A 21,668-nucleotide genomic window follows, 5' to 3' on the forward strand; every position below is an offset into this window, starting at 1 on the left:
ATGTCTGGCACATAACAAATATCCTCTGACTGAACCTAAGCACTATTCCTCCATGTAACTTGTAGAATGTCATAGAACTGTGTTCACATTTGTTTCTAAAATCATCTCAGAGTTAGAGGGAAACATTAAAATTTTTTTACTATGTAATAAACATTGCATTTTGTTCTAAAACTTTTTTCCAACAAGGGGAATTTCCATCCCTATAAAAGCCTAGTAACATTATATAGTTAGTGACAAGCTTTTCTTTTTAAAAATTTCTGTTGCTGACTCCCTCACTGTCCTGATCTTGCCAATATCATGGTATTAGAGATTCATCATGCGGTGTTGCTATTGCTTTTTCAGATGTCTGCAGCCCTTCCTACAAGTGAACTCTGTAAGAGCCAGGCTCATATTTTCCATTTTTGCAGCCCTGGTGCAAGATAGTGATCACTACACCAGGTGCTCAAGACGTATTTGCTCAGTGCATCAACAGAAGACTACACAGGAGACAGTGAATGGATTTAAATCCCTGGTTCTCCTCCGCCACTAGGAACTTCTTTGTGATTTTCTTTAATGAAGAAAACCTGTGGAATTCTAAATAAAGCCTTAACTTTGTTGTTGAATAATGCTCCTGAGATTGTGTAGGTGTGGCAAATTAATAACACGAGTAGGAAAGGAAAAAGATTTACTGTACAAATATTTTTACTTTATTTTGTCTTTTAAATATACACTGAGAGAAGTCTTTTCTAGTTTTGAAACATGGAATACTGGGTTGGATCAGAGAAAGATAAATAGGTCCTTTATTCAGAAAAGAAATAGATTTGCCAAGTTTTCACTGAAGTTCAAAACTCTAGGGATGCTTTTCTTTCTTCTAAACTGCTATTAATCCCACAATTTTCTTCTGTTCTAATAGGATAATTTTAATCAATGTTTATGGGGTCTTTTTGGTAGCATAAAGGTGTGGATGCCTAGTAAAATATCACCAGACGAACAGGGGTGTTGGAGACTATTGCTCATGTAGAAAAGTATGTATCTGTGATTGTTACAATAGTAGTGTTTGCAAAATGTGGTTAGCTTTGAAACTGCATCTGAATTTTTAGGAGATGTATATATACATGTATATCATTGTCACTCATCATCCAATGGCAGAGATTAAATGGACTTGGGCACCATGTGAAAAATTACTTGTGCAGAAATTGTTTCATAGATTATAATATAGCATTGGTGATTGTTAAAACTACAAATGTCAGATGAAGACCTCAACTTTATGTTGTTCCTCTACACACAAACCCTTCAAAAACTCATGAAGATCAGTTCCTAAGTATGTAGGTCAGAACTTTCCCCCCAAAAGTAATTCCATAATTTGTATATCTTACTAGTACCCTTTGACTTTATAAAGTTCATACTTGAAATTAAATCAATGTTGTGAAAAATGTAAAAATGGTGATAGATCATATTTCTTTGCAGATATAATTACTGGACTATATAATACTCTAAGGCATGTTAAAAATAACACCACAAAATTCTTGAATCAGCAGAAGCTGTGCTGAATCTTGTGCAGAAGCCCAGATTCAATTTCTTCAGATAAGGAAATTAATATTTATAAGTTATAGGACTCATTCAAGGTCATGGGGCAGGCAGGGGAATTTAAAACCAGTCCTAGTTCATTACTTTTTTTCTATACTCTGTGCTCTTTTCATATTTTACCTTTTCCTGCCCTTAACAATTTGCTTCTCTATTTCCATGTGAAATTAATTTCAATTACAATTTAGATGGATATCCAAGTAATTATATATGAAATTAATTTGTAAGGACTAGAAAAAAACCCATATATTAAAATATTGTACGGAGACATAGAAAGACTAATGCCATTTAAAGATTTTCTCTGTGAGCACGAGAGAGGCATGCATCTTTAAATATAACCTGGGCAACTTAGCATGAGAATATTATAAGATTAATATAGATTTTAAAATACCAGTGGTTGAATGTAAGTCAGAAAAATGGGAAATGTTCATCACCTCTCTGAGAAGGAGGTCTGGAGATAAATTTAAAAATTATCAATCTCAAGATTGTGACAGTGCGTGCAGCAATCACAAGGGACAGTCTGAAGTAGGAGGAAAGATAGTTTGCAAAGTTGTTTCCCAATTATTTCAACTCAATACAGTTAGGGGACTACAACTTGTGATCTTCTGACCTTTGAACTAAAAGCACTAATGCAGCTCCATCCGTTCACCGTGAGAAAAAGATGCGCAAAGCCCTGTTCTCCAGCACGGAGGAACTCACCCGTTTCCATTTTTCCGTCCTGTGCGGCAGGCCCGTCTGGAATCACACTTTTCACCTGCAGAAACTCATCAGGCTCATCTCCCCCAATGATGGTAAATCCAAAGCCCATGCTGCTCTTTCTTAGGGTGGTGCTGAGGAGCGTTCCCTTCAACTGTGATGCATCCCGGGTGAAGAGCGGTTTTTCTGCATGGGCCGATGCAAGTTAAAAAAAAAAAAAAAAGTGTATTTAAGGCAAGTTGTCAGGCAAAGCAAACAAGCAAACAAAAAACTGGCCACTGAGCAGTAACCCCAGGCGTGGGTGTGGGGGTCTTGTACCATACGTGCCAGCCCAGGTGATTGCAAGAGGAGCTTCTGACAGTTACAGAGCAGTCCCAAGCATCCAGGCAAGAGGAAAGGCTGCTCAGCTCGGGGAGCGACTCTTTGTCAAGCCATCATTTCCATTCGCTATGTTAGCCTTCCTGTGTTTAACAAGGGTTGCATCAACAGGGTGCCAGAGCCCTCAAGTGAAGAGGACAAGGAGCCCAATATCCAGACACATCTGACAACGTTCTGCTCCTTGCTATGAATGATCCCAGGCAAGAGGCATGTATGTTAGAGTGGCCCAGACTGCATAGAACCTTGAAGAAATAGGAGAAGAAAACATCACAATGGAGTGTTTTGCTTGTTGCTTTAAAGAGAATAACAGCACAGCACTTAGGCACCGTGCAAGTGTCACAGGCAAAGAAGCAGTGGCAATGTGACCACATATCCTAAGGTCCCAGTTGTTCAGAAAGAGTGCCTGGATGTGAGTCCGAGGAAATGCTAGTTTACAGCCCTAAGTCATGAGATGCTATGAAGGATGAAAACCAGATAAACAAAATGGTGTTCTGCGTACTCTAATGTGTGCAAAGACAAGCTGCTACTTCTAGACATAATTATGAATGGAAAGGTAACACATTTTTAACAATATCCTGACAACTCAAATCCTATGTCTAAATAATCAAAACAGAACTTGAACCCATGCAAATAGTTGGACAGCCAATTTGTTATGTGGTAGGTTTTCCAGCTATGATTTGCAATAAATATATTTCCAAGCATATTTAATGCTTTAAAAATAACAGGCGTACGAGGAAACAGAATTAGCATCTCCTCCAAATCTCACCTCAGATGGGTATTTTATTTGATCTTTCTTTAGTTGTTGCTTTGGAGTGATTTGATGTGTGGTATGTGGTAACTCAGGTATTTCGTACGACACTTTTGACATATTGGGGTGATGTATAATAAACTGTAAAACAATGAGACGTGGAGTTTTACTTCATCTGTCGGCTTCCATATCACATTTAGCTTTATTAGAAACAGAACTTCTTTGAAATATAAATGGAAAAGAAGCCACACGTAATCTCTCCTCCATTTATCAGACTTGTCCCTTAGAGACCTTTGCATTCATGTGATATACACCATCATGCTGTTCCATGTGGTGACCTTGTCGTCAGGCTCCTGACTCCAGAGCCTCTTTTGTTTGTTTTTTTTTAAATAAGCAGAAGCCATAAGCCGTGAAAAGTGTGTGCCTGTCCCATTCTGCGACTCCCAGCCTCAGTCAGGTCTGCATGTGGCCTGGGGACCTACCGAGTGGCCAGGGCCTCCCCACATGGATGCGCCGACAGAAAGACAAATCACTCAAACTGCAAGACCTCTCAGGGACAACGCAGTGACGGGTGGATTTGGGCCTAGGTAATGTTGCGGCGGAGCTGCCTACTGTCACAAAGGAGAACAAGCCTTATTCTTGTGCTTGGTCTTCAGAGGACAAACTTATAAGAGTCTGCTTCTCTGCAGTGTACAGTGCAACTGTCACAACCCACCAGGGCCACTGGCAGAGCGCTACACTTCCCTGGAAGGGACTCCCAAGGCTTTCTCTAATCTCTGGGCACAGCTGTGTTAGTTGGGGAATACTGCAAACCCCCAGCTAAAGCCAACCCAAAGGACTGAGGCGAGCAAAGTAAGTATTTGAAATGGCACTGGCCAAAGCAGAGAGTTTGTCACACAATGTCCCCTTGCACACCGCATGCAGGCGTATACAGTACCTCGGAAACCTGGGGCCTGCAGGGGCTTGGTTCCAAGTTCTGTGTGGGGCATGTTATGCTGCTGCAGCTTCCTTTTTGCTTCCAGGACAGGGTTTTCGAACTGTGTTCTTCTATTTATGTGGCTAAAAAAAGAAAATTTCAAATGAGGATAACAGCAGCAAAACATCACTGAAGAGAATATACGGATGCTCTACATGGAGCAGGTGATGAAAGGACACCATATCTGACTACAGCCAAGTGCCTCACCCAGCATGCAGCCAGGCTCCTGATGGGGTGGACTGTGCCCAGTACACGTGCCTGCTGCCAGCGCAGCATTCTCAATGGTTGCACCTTGCTGCTGTGTTCACATTATGCATGATTCAGCCAACAGAATCCAAATGTGACTGCTTCCTGGTCTACTGTGTCAGGGTGAGATGGGTCTGATGGGTTCACATAGATGATCAACCAGTGAAATTTATACTAAGTAGTATTGAAGAATATCATCTTAGCTTTGCAAAATCCTTATCTTGGATAGGATAAATATGAAGTAAACTCGGTTCATTGATGGTAGAATAATCAGAGCTCATACTTTTTAGAGTCAGACCTGGAATGAAGGGCTGGGATCCAGGAGAAAGGTTGTCAACTTTATAAAGGAAAGTTACAGAATACCGATGAACAAGAGATGCTGAAATGCATCAGCCGTGGATCATCCACAGTTTACATGGCGAGATGGCAAACTTGTAAATATCAGAGAGAAAGTGGTAGAAGCAACTGTAGCCCAGGTAACCTGAAGGTGTATTCCTGCATAGCAGCCTGTGTAAAAGTTAGAGTTTCTTGTCGGGGAGAGGAGAAACCAAGATTCCCGCCTTGTGGTGGTGGCCACGTTACACTTTCTCTAGAACATAAATGGACACGGAGAGGACTGGCATAGATATTAATTTTGGTCCCTTGTATAAACAGATTGTGCTGTGAAAGCATGAAGAGGAGAGACAGGTTAGAAAAGGAACTGGCAGTTTCCAAGTACTTAACTCTATGCCACTTACAATATATAATATTCTCAGTTAAGCCTCAGAACAACACGGTCCTGAATTCTAATCATCCCCATTTTAAAGGCAGTGAGATGGACACACAGGGAAGTTAAATGACTTGTTCTACATGCCCAGGAATTGGGAATCTGGGATTTGACCATCACATCTATTTCTGTTTCTATAAGTGATCTCTTATCTATGTATTTTCTCTCTTCAACGTATGATCTCACGTTGGTGAGAGCAGGTATTTTGCTTGTTTACACACACGCATGCACATGAACATTCCTTATGTGTTCTAATAGCACACATCAGAAAGGAGATGGGGCTGGGGGTTTAGCTCAGTGGTTTCACTGCCTGCTGTGCAAGCACAAGGACCCGAATTCAATCCCTGGTACCAAAAAAAAAATAATAATAAAATAAAGGAGATGAAAGAAGCAAAAGTGCCACAGACAATTTTCTGTTATTATAATTCATGTACTATCTGGTGAGACAAAATGGTTGCAGGAAGCATGATACGCAGATTGTAGTATCTAGTCCCTTCTTCACGGGAGGCTGGCCAGGACAGCTGTCTGTCACCTCAGCTCTGGACTTAAGTAGGCTTGCATTCAAATTCCAGCTCTACCACTGGCTCAGCTGTGTGACTCCAGGCAAGTCACCAACCCTGGCTGTCCTGTATGTCCCCAAATTCCCTCCCTAAACTCTGCCGGCCCAGCCCGAGTTATGGTCTTTCCCCTGTGGAAGATAAATAGTTAATATAGGGCCCTATTTTGTTATTGAAGCTATGCTATAAATTAGCTTTGAGCTTTTAAGGTGTCAATTCAACCAAAGAGAAGAGCCCCTCAGACTTTCCAGAATATTTAAGAAGCCAAGCCAGTTGTTTAGAAGGACATAGTATTCCTGTCATTAAGTCCTAGGAACTATATCTTCCCAAATCTCAGAAATCCTAAATAATAGGACCACAGTAAGGAATTTCATGGTCTGTTCTAACCTTACCCAAGTGTATTAGCGGTTGATTTGCATCAGTTCATCAATGCATTGATTTTCCCTATATCATGGACATCTATGTACAGGAACCATGTGTTACTCATCTTTGTATCACCCGACAGAATGAAAGATGATAATTTTTATGAAGTAACTAAATGATGAATGTGTTAAGAATTTTGTTTCCAGATACATGTCAATAACTTCAAAAAGACAAGAATTATCTTCCAAGTATGCCAAAGTACCAGCATTTCTGATTTCCAATCTGTTCTAATTCTGTTCTGCTAGTTCACCATTCATCACACGTATAACTTTATTCTTAGAAAAATCTAAGAATTCTTTGGGATACATATGATAAAGTCCCTCCAACTTGGCACCTGCATGTAAGTATTTCCTTCAAAAAATCAATGAGTAACCATATGCTTTATGGACACTTGGAAATATTCACTTTTCCATCAAAATGAGTTTCTAGAGTTCATGGAGAATGAAAAATACCAAGAACTAGTTTGGCATGGGTTCTACCCTACAAATAGTAGAATTAGTTGCCCTGTGCTAATTGCTATAGAACTACCTGGGTAGATTTAGTTGCCCTGTGCTAATTGCTACAGAACATTTACACTGTCCCAAAAGATGTCATTCCTCTAAAACCTAAAATACTCCCACTGTCTAAAAAAATCTCACAATGTCATAAGAAAAAAAAAAAAAAAAGAAATGTCATAAGTTGAACAGAGAAGACTCATCTTTCTTATGCTTACAAATTGGAGGGATTTAAGTCCTTTTAGCTAGGATTTGGTGGTCTTACCACATGTACCAAGGATGTGAGAGACAGATGTCATCTTCTTGTTCATTACTTAGTCTCTGAGTTAAGTACTGTTTCATCTAGCTTCCATGTAAAACAAGAACCTGGGAATCTACTAAGTTCTAGGCCTTTAATCACATCAGCCTTTAATCACAATCAGTCTTTTGTCATATTTTACTCTTCAGATATTAAAAACTAAGGACACAAGATCCATATTCTGAAGTGGGCATATTCTAACAACTCCATTTCCCTTACAGAAGGGTAAAGGCCACGGATATGAGAAGCTTCGATGCTGGATGGTAAAGGCTTCAGGGTATTCAAGGGTGAGATTCTGCCACCTTCTCTCTTTGCCCTTCCCTTCACTCCTCTGCACCATGAGATGAAAACTCACAATCGTATGTATATGGCAGTGTCCTCAAATTTTGGATTCACCTGGGAAGACTGAAGAATTAAATAGTCCAGATGACTCAGGCTAGTTCTCCAAATCAACTGATTCATACAGAATGGAATACAGGTATTGATATATTTTTGAAACAGCTTCCAAGGTAACTCTAACAGGCTTCCGGGTCTGCAGTCTCCTGAATGAGAAAGTGTGAAGAGGTTTTGCATCAGGAGTTTCAAGCCTGGTAAGATTTATGCGCAAGTCTCTCAGTATGTGGCCTCAGAGAGCACTAGCAAATGCTATTTTGCTTCACCAAAGATCTTCCGCCAGCAGAAGTTTCAGAAATACACAGAGAGAAGAAAATACTTGTAGCTGATTAGATGATATGCTGCCGAAAGTAGTCACAGACCAGGGTCCTACTGGACTGCCTTGTCCTTCACTGGGGGAGGGAGTGGAGACATAAAGAGAAACGTCATCCCTGCCGAGCGCCTCTGTGTCCTGTCTGCTGCAGGCCACCAAAGCCATTATGTGACCCCCGCCATTGGTGTCTTCTCCTTACTCCAGCCTCTTCATCCCCACCTCCCTCTCCCCGGGGCGCTTTCATGAATGACACTTTCATATCTGCCTGCTGCTATCACACCATCCTGACTTCACTTGGCAAGTCAGAAATTAGATCTTTGGGTCAATGTCGAAGGCAGAAGAGAGCAGCTTTTAAGTGAGGTCCACAGGCAACATGTTTCCAGTGTGACCAAGGAGGTGGCACTAATTACTCCACCATTTGAGGTCACCAGTGCTTACAAAATATTTGTTGAATACACGCACAGATGGAGTCAGGCAGGCATGGAAAGTGATGGCGCTTGCTCACTGGTTTTCACTGTCACTTTCTCATAACACATACATGGTGACAGTCAGACTTGGTGAGAAACTTAAGGTTACCTCATGAGATTTGTGCAACCTCTGCATCTTCTCAGACGTCCTAAGGATAGGGGAAATGTCATCCCACTTCCGTGATAAAATACTAGGATCCAGGGAGCTCTGAACTGCAGTTGCTCTCTGTCACCACTGAATGTGCTCAGATGCAAAGGCACCATGGGAGGGATTCACGTGGGAGCATCAGGCGGTCACTCTGCAAGGCCCCAGGAAGACTGGCTGGGGATGTGGCCCTGTAGCTTCCTATGTCACCCGTTCTCTGCAAACCCACTTCTTCTGGAGCTTCCTGAATGAACTCACAGAGCGTGGATTTCCTGGCTGGATAAAATGTCCACAGCTTTCTCTGAGCCTAATTATGAGTCCCTGCTCCTGCATTATTACTGCCTCGCATCTGAACCTCTGGACTGGGGCTGTACTGGAGGCCAAACACACACAGCACGCCCACCTTCTCTATATTAACACAAGTCTGAAGAAGGCTCCCTGACAGTGGTGGTGAACCCAGGGTGCATGTGCCGCAGTGGGCTGTCTGTTATCAAGGAACGCTCTAAAAGGTTCGCCATCCCTGTTCTATGATGTTTTCTTTCAAGTTTGGGTAACTGGAATACAAATGACTTCAAATGCAATGAAAATTACTTCCTGCTTTAGAAACTAAGAGAGGATAACAACCCTACAAGGATTCTGAAAGCAGGATCCTGTCACTTAGAGCTTGGTCTCTGTAGCTGTGTCGCGCACATTCACACCCAAACCCCGCCACACTCAGGATGAGTGATTTTAGGGACATCATGTGTATTCTTCGTGCTTTGGAATTTTTTATTCGTAAAATTAGGATAAAAATAATATCAACCTCATAAAGTTGCTATGCATGTTAAATGAGTTAAAATGAGCAAACTACCTGAGAACAGAGTAAGTATTATTATGATCCATCAAATATTGATTTCTCAGATTCTCTTTCCTTGGCACTGTGGTAGGGATCAAGGGAAGAGGAAAATGATTAATTGGGCATAAAGTGTGCCAGAGGGGAGATATAAGAAACAAAAAAGAATTGTAAAATAGAGCTTACATAATATAAGCTATGCCTTACAGTGCTTTCAAAAGCTAAATATGAAAAGTACTAGATTAAAGCAGTGTCTTAAAAATATAAATGATTTTAAAATATGAGCTTTGGATGAATGGAAGAATTGAATCTATTTTACCTGCAGCATTTTTAAAACAGAATAATTGAATACTGCCTCTTGAATGATTTCTTCCCCACTCTAACACTTAAGTGATCATTTTCTTTCTACAAATGTCCATTCATTTTTCCCTACTGTACCTGGAGGAATGGGGTGGGAAGATAGTCACTCACATCTAACTCTCTCTGCTCTTCCTGGGGTCTAGAAGATGATGGCTTTAGGGATGTGGGGTCCACATGGGAGGAATCCTGGCCAATGAAAAGAGCATCCCTGTGTTGGCACTGAAATCCACAGCCAAATCCATCCATATGAGGGTAAGCTTTCCTATTTCATGTGAATGACCTCTTTCCTCTCCAAGCAGCACTGCTGAGTTCCCTACCAATCAACTGGGAATGGGTATTTTACACATAAGGGGCCATTCATCACTCAGGCATTGCTGTTCACTGACTACACAAGAAACTCGAGGCAGACGGCAACCATGTGTACTGTCCATCATGCTACAAAGGCCCAGGGCCTGAAAGATGCATGGACTCAATTTCAGAAAAATCTAGAGCCACCAGACATGCATTAAAATGTTGTTTCTACCCACTCCTTCACACTCCTGCAGAACATCTGTCTAAAAGGTTATTGCTGAGTGCAGGAGGAGCTCATTGTTTTCAAAGGTATTTGGAACCTTTTGCTTCCAGATTGAATGAAAGTGGTGAGCAATAAACTTAGAGGTAAAATAAGGTTTATCTAAAAGGAAACTAACAGACTGCACTATTGCAAGGTCTGTCTTTCTGTATGAGAAATAAAACTAGCAAGTCCCCTTGGACTGGTGTCTCCAGGCTCTGGCTTAAGTCCTTTAGGTCTCACAAATTCACGAATCAGCTTGCTAAATACTGGGGACACAAAGATGAACATAATATAACCCCTTGCCCAAGGGGCTCGTATTTCAGTGAGAAAGATGCACAAGTTGGATGAACACATTTTGCCTAGGGAGTTAGTTCCCCAGGACATGGAATTTTCAGTTTCCATATATAGACAGTCCTCAGTAAACTCAGGGGAGCTGGTCCCTCTGCAAGTGCCTGGAAAAATATAATGCAAGGAAATAACCCACTGAAAGAAAAAACCAGCGTGATGGCTCAGGGAAAGACTTGGAAAGGAAGAGAAACTTTAGATTCTACAAAGATGAAGGTGTTTTGCCACATGAAGGAAATGACATTTTAAGAAGACAGGAGCAGAAAAGGTGTTGGGTAATATTCAGGTCTGCCTAGCTACAGTGTAGAGCAGGCGCACATGTACGTAGGCTGGGGTGTGGGAGCAAGAGGTATTAAAGAGTAGATGGAGGTTAAAACACTAGAAGGGCAGTTCCAAGTCATGGAATGAAGCTTTGTTCTGTATGAGAATCTCCCTACTTCCATTGGGATTTGGGTAGAGTGGATTGCTATCATTTTGAAATCTTCTTCCTGAACAATGTACCTTATTTTCCAATTTGAAAGACTGTAAGATGAGATTCCCCATGTCAAGCAAATGGGAGAGTCTTGGTGCCACCTAGAATTCTCAATAACTTCTGCATTACTCCCTGGCTACCTCCAAGTGCACTAGGTTTTCTTCTTACCTGGGCTATGAGGATGAAGAAAAGACACTGGTGACTGTGTAGAATCTCATCATCCAGGGAAATGACTACTTAGGTGAACAGGATGGATAAGGATAGTATGGCCTGTAATATACCCTACTGTTGAACAGGACTACTATTCCTAATAAATTATTTGAGTTGGTAAAATGTGAAGTCACAACGTAGCTTAAGCCCACTGAACTACAAAAAAATACATAATTGTATCCAATGCTAGACACATAGAGTCATGAATACAGGAATGCTTTGGGGCCTGACTCCAAGAAGTCACAGAATTACAAAAACACTCAGAATAGTTGGAAATCATGGAGGCAGCATTGCCAATGTCTAGAATTACATAGGAAGGCTGGAGTCAGGGAAAGAGGGCTGGTGAGGGAAGATGACAAGACTAGCAGATTCTGAAGGTCTGAAGGTTGACAGACATACAGACAATTCCAATCCATGTTACATCCAAACTCCCCAATATTTCCAAATCCAATATTCAGAAATGAGAAAAAAAGATTTTAAGGTATTATTCTTGACTACTGGGTCTCTGTAACTCCACAGACCAGGGGGGAAATCAGACACACAGCTCCTTCTTTTTTATGCTAGATTGTGATGCAGGAGTGATGAGAAACACAACCAAATTTACAAAATACTTCTGATTAGTTTTAGAGGGAAAAAGACCTCCTAGCTGGATACCTGGAATCCGTGTGGAATCTTTCCTGGTCACTAGTAAGCGTTCATGAAACCTGGGTGTGTGCAGGCAGGAGCTATAAATCTGGAATATAAAAGACCCAGGGACGATAGAAAAGGCATAGAGGGGGAAAAAGCATAAAATTTCAGCAGCAACAAGAGCAAAGAAAGGTGAAAAGAAATCGCTTCCTTGTTGTTTTTAATAGATTAAAACGGAAGCAAGTCTTGTTGCAGAGTTTTACATAATTAACACATGATGTCTAAAATTATGCCATTACTGGATGATCAAAGCTCATATTGACTAGATGATGGCTTCTTCCAATGGTAAGGGAGGTGTATTTTCAAACAACTTGTTTGTTTTTTTCCAAAATACAAATTTATGCCCTCACCTTGGGCTGGGCTTGGGTTTTTCATTCTGAAAGATGCACTGCTGGATATTTTAAAAGAACATTTTATTTTGCGGAGTTTTAAAGTTGCATAGTTCCTGCTCAGATTTCAGCTCTGCCTAATAGGTGCCACAATTTGTTGAAAGAAACAGTCGTTTGAAGAATGAATGCCAGCTTTGTAGACAGAAGAGAGAAGAAAGGGGGAAGGGTGGATGGTAGTTGAGGCTCGGAGCTAATGTTCCTCTATTAAGCAGTTAGTGCCCGCTCTCAGATAAACAGCTTGCTTGCTTTTAATTCACCTGCTCCTCAGAGAGGGTAAACAATTTCCTGCCAATCTCACAGTAAGGGGCAAATGCATTTATCAAGCCCAGCTCTATGTACTGCCAAAATCCAAGAACATTCATTTTACATGTTTCTGACACAATTATATATTTTCTTTTCAAGTGACATGTGCAGGCCTGGCCTATGTCTGATAATCTACAGTGTACTTTGGTAAGGTGATTCTCAATTTCTTTTTATCAGCTTTCATTATGAAACTGGAAACCTTAACAACATTGTAAATTACCTCCTGATACTCTGAAGACAAAAATGTAAAAATACAGAACATTGTTTTGATATACTTAATAATTTTGTTTTTAAAGGACTAAATGATTATGTACAAAGAAGTAGTGACTGAATATGTTTCAGCAGAAAACATATGCATGTATCTACGTTTTATTTATTGAGAAAGTAAGAAGTGAAATGGTAATGAGGGCAGGAACAAGGAGCCCGGAGACCAGCTTTGAGCAACGTGGCTTCCAATCCAGAACAGTATCTTCTAAGAGCTGCCTTCCGGCTTCCTTTATGGCTACTTAGGACATTAATTTCCTGAATTCGTTGTTCTTATCAGCCCTGGAGTTTGAGTATGGAGCACATCTCTGAGATTTACGGTAAGGATAGTAAGGTGACTCTGAGCTAGTATTTATGAATCACATGGAAGTTGTTCGGAGGAAGAAAGGGCGAGTCAACAATTACACAAACGCAGCTGTCTTTCCTCAAGCTTTGGAGAGGGCGCTCTGGGTGTGGGTCGCTTTCAGTCTCGGAGAGGCCCAGAGAGGCAGTAGGGAAAATATATGTAACTAAGTACTTCCTCGTATGACAGCCTGTGAGAAGCCTCCCTGCCAATAGATTCTCACATCAGAGCCTAGTGTGGACTTCTCAGCCCTCTCGCGCTAGGTTCCCCAGCCCACTCCAGGCAGTGCGGAGGGACAGGGATGAAGCAGGATTCCCTGCTCTCGCTGGTGCCTGCCTGCTCATGGGCGACTCCTGTACTTCACCAAGGTCAAAGCCACTTCCAGAATCACTGGTGAGTGGGATCTTCTGAGAGCAAACCAGCACGAGGCGGTTAAGCTTTACTGGAAGGTTGCATCTACCTTTCGCTATTCTGAGAACTTTCCCTGATGTTTCTTAGCTGCAGGCGCCTCATCTGTAAATATCCTGCTCACTTCATGGGACTGGTGGAAGAAGCAAACAAGATAAAATATAGGAAAATGCTATAGTGGAAGTGTTGTAGAAATTTCAGTTGATTTGAGTGCTTTTGGAATATTTAGGGCCTGCGGGCAAAGGTAAAAAGTCTCTTGCCCTGTCCAAGGGTCAGCTCTGCTCGCTGATGCCGCGGCCTCAAGCCTCAGCTTCTGTGTTTATACAAACAGATGCAGCAGTATCTGTCATACAGCATTGTGATGATGAAATCAGTTTTTCAAAATGCTTAATACATACCAAGCGCTTAATAATGGTAAGGATTCATATTTTTTTCTCTGGACTAATTGTAACTAAGTAATGAACTACTTTGGAGATAAAATTTATGCCTGAGGTCAATGTCTACAAGTTACTAAGCAATACTATATAAAACATATCCACTTTGATACCCAATTAAAACTGGAAAACGATAAGGAGGAAAAAAGTTTATGGGAGTTTTTCAAACTCTATCTACAAATATTTGCCTAATGGAAATTTGAACTAAGATCTTTACATTATGACAAACTCAAGGAGTGATGCTTAATACGCTTTCAGACCCCTAAACATGAGTTTCTTCTAGACTAACTTTGTGCAAAACTACTAAACTATTGGTTTATCATAGCAAGTAGCCTTTCTTTTGCTGTTCATAGACCTAGTTAACCTCAGCCACAAACTAGAATTTTCTTGACAATGCTGACATTAATTTTACACAGCTAGATTGAACATAAATGTGAAATTTGATAAATATTTTTGTTATTCATCCATTTTTATTAGCTGAGTCTACTATAAAACAATTTTATCTAGTTAAATATGAAGTCATCTGGTAGTCATTAATAATAAATAATATTTAACAATGTTATTTTCTATTACTTAAAAATGGAAAAAATTTTCCCTTCAAATGTATTCAGCTCTGACAGTTAAGAATGTAGTTCTTACCCTGAGTTTTTGTTTGTAAATTTATCCTTTATATTTCGCCCCTTTCAATGGCAATCTTAATATCAGTCTCATGTCTTTACATATCAAGTGCATTTCTATTTTCCTCCCATAACACTGTAAAATGTTATGTCTATTATAATAATCTACCATTAGGGGAAGGCTTTTCCCAGAACTCTCATATGATGGAATTAAAATCATTAAATTAAAAGAATGGTAATATATGTTACCATTTAGCCAAAGAAAAATAGAAACTGAAAGTAAATACCTTTAAAATTTTAAGCATTTTTGATCATCAGCCACAATGAGAAAATAACAAGGCTTCATACAGGGAAATGGCTACATTAATCCATGCTAATACAAGGTGCAGTGGATATTCCCTGAACTAGTAGACACCCTAGCAATCACCTAATCCAAACTACTCATTTATAATAGATAAAAGCCAGGCAGGTAAAATGTAATTCTGCACTAACCTGTAAAATCAAAATCATGGGTGCATACAGGGACAAACCATTACTAACATCATGGTCCATGATACACAAAAGGAATTTTAAGAAAACATTATCTGCCTATTAATGAAGAGATGCATTAGAGTTTTCATGTGGCGGTTAGGCAGCACTGCATTTGATCTAGTAGGGTGACCACTACCTGCTTTACTCAATTATAGGGTGCCCAAGAAAGGACACAACCTGCTGCTTCTGCAGCATGAGTTCCCACACATGCGTGGCAATGCTGGCATTCCTCCTGAATGTGATCCTATTTACGTATCTATTAAAGATCTTCAAGAGACAAATGCCAGCCAACTACCTGAATTCCTAAAAGAGTTATTTCCCAACATCAAAGAAAAAAGAAAAACAGTGGTGTTTCAGTATGCAGGTCTTCCCCATGCCACATTCTTGGGGAATTTTTAGGATAATTTTGCCTGCAATTTCCACTTTGTGGGCTTTTTTTTTTGGTATTGGGGATTGAACTCAGGTCCTTGTGCTTTCGAGGCAGGCAGTGGAACCACTGAGCTAAATCCCTGGCCCTGTGTGCTAACTTTAATACTGAATCCCAGACCAAGACCTGACTCCAAAGTATGTCACGCTACAGACTATCAGCATGACACAATCTGCCATGCAAACATGAGAGGCATGGACACATTAAATCTGCAGAGAGGAGAGTGGACAGGCTGTAAGAGCTGTTTCTCAAACAATAGCATGGTAATGGTCTACTGCTCACAGCATACTGCCTGGGTGGAAGGTGGGCAGGACTGTCCAGTGGGACAGCTTCTGGGGTCAGGGGCCCTTCCTCCAGGAGGAGGGACACTGCCTCACCTGGGTCTCTGCTCCTCTCCATGAAGGAATGTCCTGCCCTGGCAGCTCTCGCCCAGCCTGTAAGGGGTCTGCACTTCTATGGGCACAGCCTGCCGTCCCAGCTGCCCTGCCTGCCTCCCTTCGAAAGGCTTCTCTCAAGTCCACTTGGTCTATAAAGAAGGGTGGAAGGCAGGAACATGCAGAACATAGTGCAATGTCTCTACCTGACCTTCCCGCTGCTCTTCTGTAAGGGTGAGGGCTCAAGACAATGGATTGTTTACCTCTCCATGCTCAACCTCTCCAAAACACCTAAGCAAGGGCCTCCTTTGATTTGTTTGGTTCATAAAAAATGCTAAGCAACAACCCAACCAACCCCTCCAAAAAGGTAGTCAGATTATAATCATCACTATAAATATAATCTCCAAGAAAACTTGATGCTAGAGTAATACTTCCTTTTAAAATTATTGACTTTAGGACTATTTCTCATTATAAATTATAAACATTATTTGTGAATAATAACATTTATATATAAGTCTGACACCAGGGAGAATAATTCATTGTTATTTGTAAAGTTCACTCTGCTACTAAACCAAGTTAAATCTCTAAATACTTAAAACATTCTTTATTTGGCATTAAGAGATTTCTGGTATAAAGTAGTTTGTGAGATCAAACAGTTGCTAATAAAAGAATATTTAATTATAGAGTCAAGTTTTCTTCCACCCGGTGGAAATGATATTAGAAGTAGGAGAGGGTGACCAGGACACAGCAAATGCCTACTATGTTAGAATCAGCCAGCAATGTGAAGTGTCAATTGGCTCAGCATTTCTAACATCAGACAGTGTCTCTGACACATGAAGGGTGAACAGTAGCACCCAGACCTCTGCTGGATGGTAATGATGAGAGGGGTATTGGTATGGGAATTCATTTTGTTTGAAAGGATCATATATGAAAAAGTTTGAGAGTCCATGGTATGAGGAGGGAAAGGAAATCACAAACCTTTCAAGTAACCTCTCATTGGCCCGTAGGTCTAGGAAAGTGGGTCAAACACAGTTGAGGCTTACTGCCCCTGAGCGGCCAGAAGCAGAGCTCCCCCCAGCACCAAGGAGGTGAGCTCCCGGGTGACAGCAGTATACCCGCCCCCGCCCCCCCAGCTCTGCTGAGCCACTACCTGGATCCACACCGCAGAGCTGCAGGGGTCATAAAGGACATTGTTCTGAGCTCCAGAACACTGAGCACAAGGGAACAACTGAAAGAGGGCCACTCTGAGACTTCTTGATGAAAACTGAAGCCTACTGGAAAAGTGAAGAGAATCTCTGCAAAAAAGGCACACCAGACCACCTTAATTGGGGGAGCAGCAGTGTGGACCAGAGCAGTTTGGCTGCAAGCAGGTCCCAGGTGGGGCTCCTCCCTGACCCCAGAGGCTGGGGCACACTGGCCCAAGTCAAGGGCCTGCCTGGAAAAGAGCTGCACAGGTGCACAAGCAGCAACTAGAGGTTCCCTGATACTATGAGTAAGTGCGCAAGACCCTAGCCAGAAGCCTGCTCATACCACAGGAATTGGGGTGCACAGCCCCCAGCCAAAGGCCCGTCCAGACATCAGCTACACAGGGCCCTAGCCAGTGGCACATCTACATACCATCCCAGGTGTGCACAGGCTCCAGCCAGAAGCCTACCCAGACAGCAAGTCAGCTCAGAGATCCAGAAGGCCAGGAATCCTGAAACCAAAAGGGATCCTGAACCCAGGAATTAGTGTACTGGTGGGCAGCAGGGAAAAGGCACTGGTGGCTTGGTAAGAATTGAAGATAACTGGGTGGGTGAGCAAAAAGTTGCCTCAACAAAGGCATAGCAGGCTGCATCTGTTGAAATGAGAAGACACATAAACAAGTCTCAAAACCAGACTTCCAGATCACTTAAGACAACCCGAAAGGAAACAAGATGGAACAATCTGATCCTCAATCACCTGGACTCCCTGAACTGGCAACAAAAGAGGATTTGGAAGAAATGAAATTAGAAATAATCTCTCAGATAACAACAGAGATTGTGCCCATAGCACAGGACATGATTAATCTAGAGAGGAGCTGAGGAACATGATGGAATCCCAACTCAGGAAACAAATGGAATCTATAAAACAGATGCAAACAGATTTCCAGGAGATTAAAACTCCATTGAAAGTTTATGCAGCAGAATGAGCCAATGTGAGGACAGAATTTCAGATATAGAAGATAAGATTGAAATTAGTGACCAGGAAAAGAAAAATTGCTTTAACGTTGTAAGGGACCACGAGAAATCGATCCAGCAGCTGCTAGACAATGCAAAAAAGAATAACATAAGACTGATCAGAGTCAATGAAGAAACAGAAGAGAGTGTAGATGACACAAAAAAACTGTTCACAGAAGTGATGGCAGAAAACTTCCCAAGGAGGGGAAAATAACTTGACATACAGATCAGTCAGGCATATAGGGTTCCAACTAGCCTTGATCAAAAAAAAATCTACACATATGCATACAATTTTTAAGATTCCAGAAACCCAACAGAAGAACAAAATGCTACAAGCAGTTAGAGAAAAGAAACAAATCACATACAAAGGAAAGCCCATAAGAATTACAGCAGACTTCTCAAAACAAACCCTCAAGGTAAGAAGAGCTTGGAGTGATGTATTTCAAGCCCTAAAGGAAAACAGCCTCCAACCCAGATTGCTGTACCCTGCAAAACTATCTTTCAGAATTGATGGAGAAATAAGATACTTTCATGACAAAGAGCACCTCAGGAACTTCATGAATACCAAACCACCACTCCAAAAACTTTTAGACAATAACCTAGGAAAAGACAACGAGGATCATAACCCCAGGAAGCCCAGCAGAATGAATCCATTGGGCATGACAGGAAATTAAATGCAAAGGGGGAGAATCCAACAAAAAGAAAAAGTCATGACAATGATAAGTCAATACATATCACTTATAACTATCAATGTTAATGGTCTCAATTCACCAATCAAAACAAATAGACTGGCAGAATGGGTCAAGAAGCAAGATCCAACAATATGCTGCATACAAGAAATGCACTTAATTCCAAAAGAAACCCAGACTGTAAGTTATAGGATGGAAAACAATACTCCATGTGACAGGAACACGAAAAAAAGCAGGAGTAGCTACCCTCTTTGCAGATCAAGTGGATTTCAAACCAACACTGATTAAGAGAGACAAAGAAGGACACTACATCCTTGTAAAGGGACAATCCAAGAGGTAGGGATGACAGTCATAAATATACATGCACCAAACACTAATGCACCCAACTATGTAAAACAAATACTAACGGTCATGCATAATCAAATAAGCACTAATATAATAGTAGTGGGGACCTCAATACCCCACTATCACAGATAGATTAACTAGACATAAAATAAGCAACCAAATACTAGAAGTCAATCAAACTCTTTCACAAATAAACTTAACAGATATTTACAGAGTGTTCCACTCCAGAAAATCAGAATACACATTCTTTTCAGCTGCACACAGGTCATTCTCCAAAATAGACCACATACTCACTCATAGAACATGTTTAAGTAAGTACAAAGGAAATGAAATTATCCCCTGTATATTATCAGACCATAGTTCGATGAAATTAGAGATCAATGGCAAAAGAAACTGCAAGAATTTCATAAACACATGGAAATTGAACAACACACTTCTAAATAACCAATGGGTCACAGAGGAAATTAAAGAAGAAATCAGACGGTTCCTACAATTAAATGAAAAGGACAACAGAACATATCAGAATCTATGAGACACAATGAAAGCAGACTTATGAGGCAAATTCATAGCAGTAAACACTCATATTAGGAAAACAGAGTGAGCTCAATTAAAGAACCTGATGCTGAACCTCAAGCTTGTAGAAAAAGAAGAGCAGGACAAACCCAAAGCTCATACAAGGGAGGAAATTATAAAGATATGAGCAGAAATCAATGGAATAGAGACTAAGAGAATGATACAAAAAATCAATGAAGGAAAGAGTTGGTTCTTTGAAAGAATAAAATTGACAAACCTGTAGCCAACCTTATCAAAAAAAAAAAAAAAAAAAAGGAAAGAAAAGGCCCAAATCCATGCAATTAGAAACGAAAAGGGTGAAATTACAACAGACCCAGCAGAAATCCAGAGGATCATCAATACCTACTTCCAGAACCTATATGCCAATAAGATGGACAACACAGAAGAAATGGACAGATTTCTAGGTATGTATGAATTACCAAAGTTGAATGAAGAAGAACTAAAAATTCTAAACAACTCAATATCAGTTAATGAAATTGAAAACGTAATTAAAAACTTTACCAACTAAGAAAAGCCCATGCCCTGATGGCTTCACTGCTGAATTCTACATGACATTTAGAAAGGAACTACTGCCACTACTGTTTAAACTCTTCAGTGAAATTGAAAGGGAAGCAATACTCCCAAATTCATTCCTGGAAGCAAGCATCAACTTGCTCTCCAAAGCAGAGAAAGACCCAACCGAAAAAGAGAACTATAGCCTAATCTCACTAATGAACATAGATGCAAAAATCCTTAATAAGATACTGGCAAACAGAATGCAGAAGATCATCAAGAAGATTACACACCCTGACCAAGTGAGCTTCATCCCGGGAATGCAAGGATGTTTCAACATATGCAAATCAATCAATGTAATACACTATATCAATAGAGCCAAGGATAAAAACCATATGATCATCTCCATAGACTCAGAAAAAGCATTTGACAAAATCCAACATGGATTTATGATAAAAACCCCACAAAAAATTGGAATAGATGGTCTCTACCTCAATCTGATAAAACCATCTATGAAAAACCAACAGCCAATATCATACTAAATGGTCAAAAACTGAAATCTCTCACACTAAAATCAGCAGCAAGACAAGGATGTCCACTATCACCACTCCTGTTCAGTATAGTTTTGGAAACATTAACCACAGCAATTAGACAAGAGTAAGAAATAAAAGGAATAAAGATAGGAAATGAAGAAGTCAAATTGTCATTATTTGCAGATGATTTGAACATGATGTTCTATATAGAAGACCCCAAGAATGCCACCAAAAGTCTTCTAGACTTAATAACCAAATTCAGTCAAGTAGCTGGATACAAAGTCAATACACAAAAATCAATAGCTTTCCTCTACATGAACAACAGACTCACTGAGAGAGAAATAGAGCAAACAATTCTTTTCACAATAGCATCCAAAAAACTGAAATACCTAGGAATCAACCTAACAAAAGAAATCAAAGACCTCTTCTCTGAAAACTATAGTACTCTGAAAAGAGAGATCAAAGAGGATATCAGAAAATGGACAGACATCCCCTGATCCTGGGTAGGAAGGATCAACATAGTGAAAATGGCCATACTTCCAAAACTGCTATATAGGTTCAATGCAATCCCAATTGAAATCCCAGCAGCATACTTCACAGACCTTGAGAAAACAACCCAAAAATTCATTTGGAACAAGAAGAGACCCAGAGTAGCAAAAGCAATTCTGGGTACCAGAGACATGGCAGGGAGTATCACAATCCCCAACCTGCAACTCTACTACAAAGCTACTGTGATAAAAACAGCATGGTACTGGCAAAGAAACAGACCTGAGGACCAGTGGAACAGATTAGAAGATGCAGAAACAACTCCAGACATACTCAGCTA

At 40.6% G+C, this 21,668-nt stretch overlaps 1 protein-coding gene across 12 annotated transcripts in view; it reads right to left on the reverse strand.

Annotated features, from left to right (window-relative positions):
- Positions 1-21,668, reverse strand: part of Magi2 (membrane associated guanylate kinase, WW and PDZ domain containing 2) — a 1,273,508-nt gene that overhangs the window by 284,219 nt on the left and 967,621 nt on the right. For 11 of the 12 annotated variants that reach the window (XM_087206547.1, XM_021253974.2, XM_087206545.1 and 8 more), the window contains 2 exons: positions 4,323-4,444; positions 2,263-2,445 (listed from right to left, as the gene is read on the reverse strand). In XM_087206547.1, coding sequence (XP_087062673.1) covers positions 2,263-2,445; positions 4,323-4,444 — 305 coding nt within the window. Of the gene's footprint in view, positions 1-2,262; positions 2,446-3,867; positions 3,997-4,322; positions 4,445-21,668 lie in introns of all 12 variants that reach the window. The other variant, XM_087206551.1, reaches the window with a different exon arrangement.

Source organism: Heterocephalus glaber, unplaced genomic scaffold (genome assembly GCF_053883595.1).
Source record: "Heterocephalus glaber isolate CG9 unplaced genomic scaffold, H.glaber_assembly_v1.0 deba00000676, whole genome shotgun sequence".
Lineage (NCBI taxonomy): Eukaryota > Metazoa > Chordata > Mammalia > Rodentia > Bathyergidae > Heterocephalus > Heterocephalus glaber.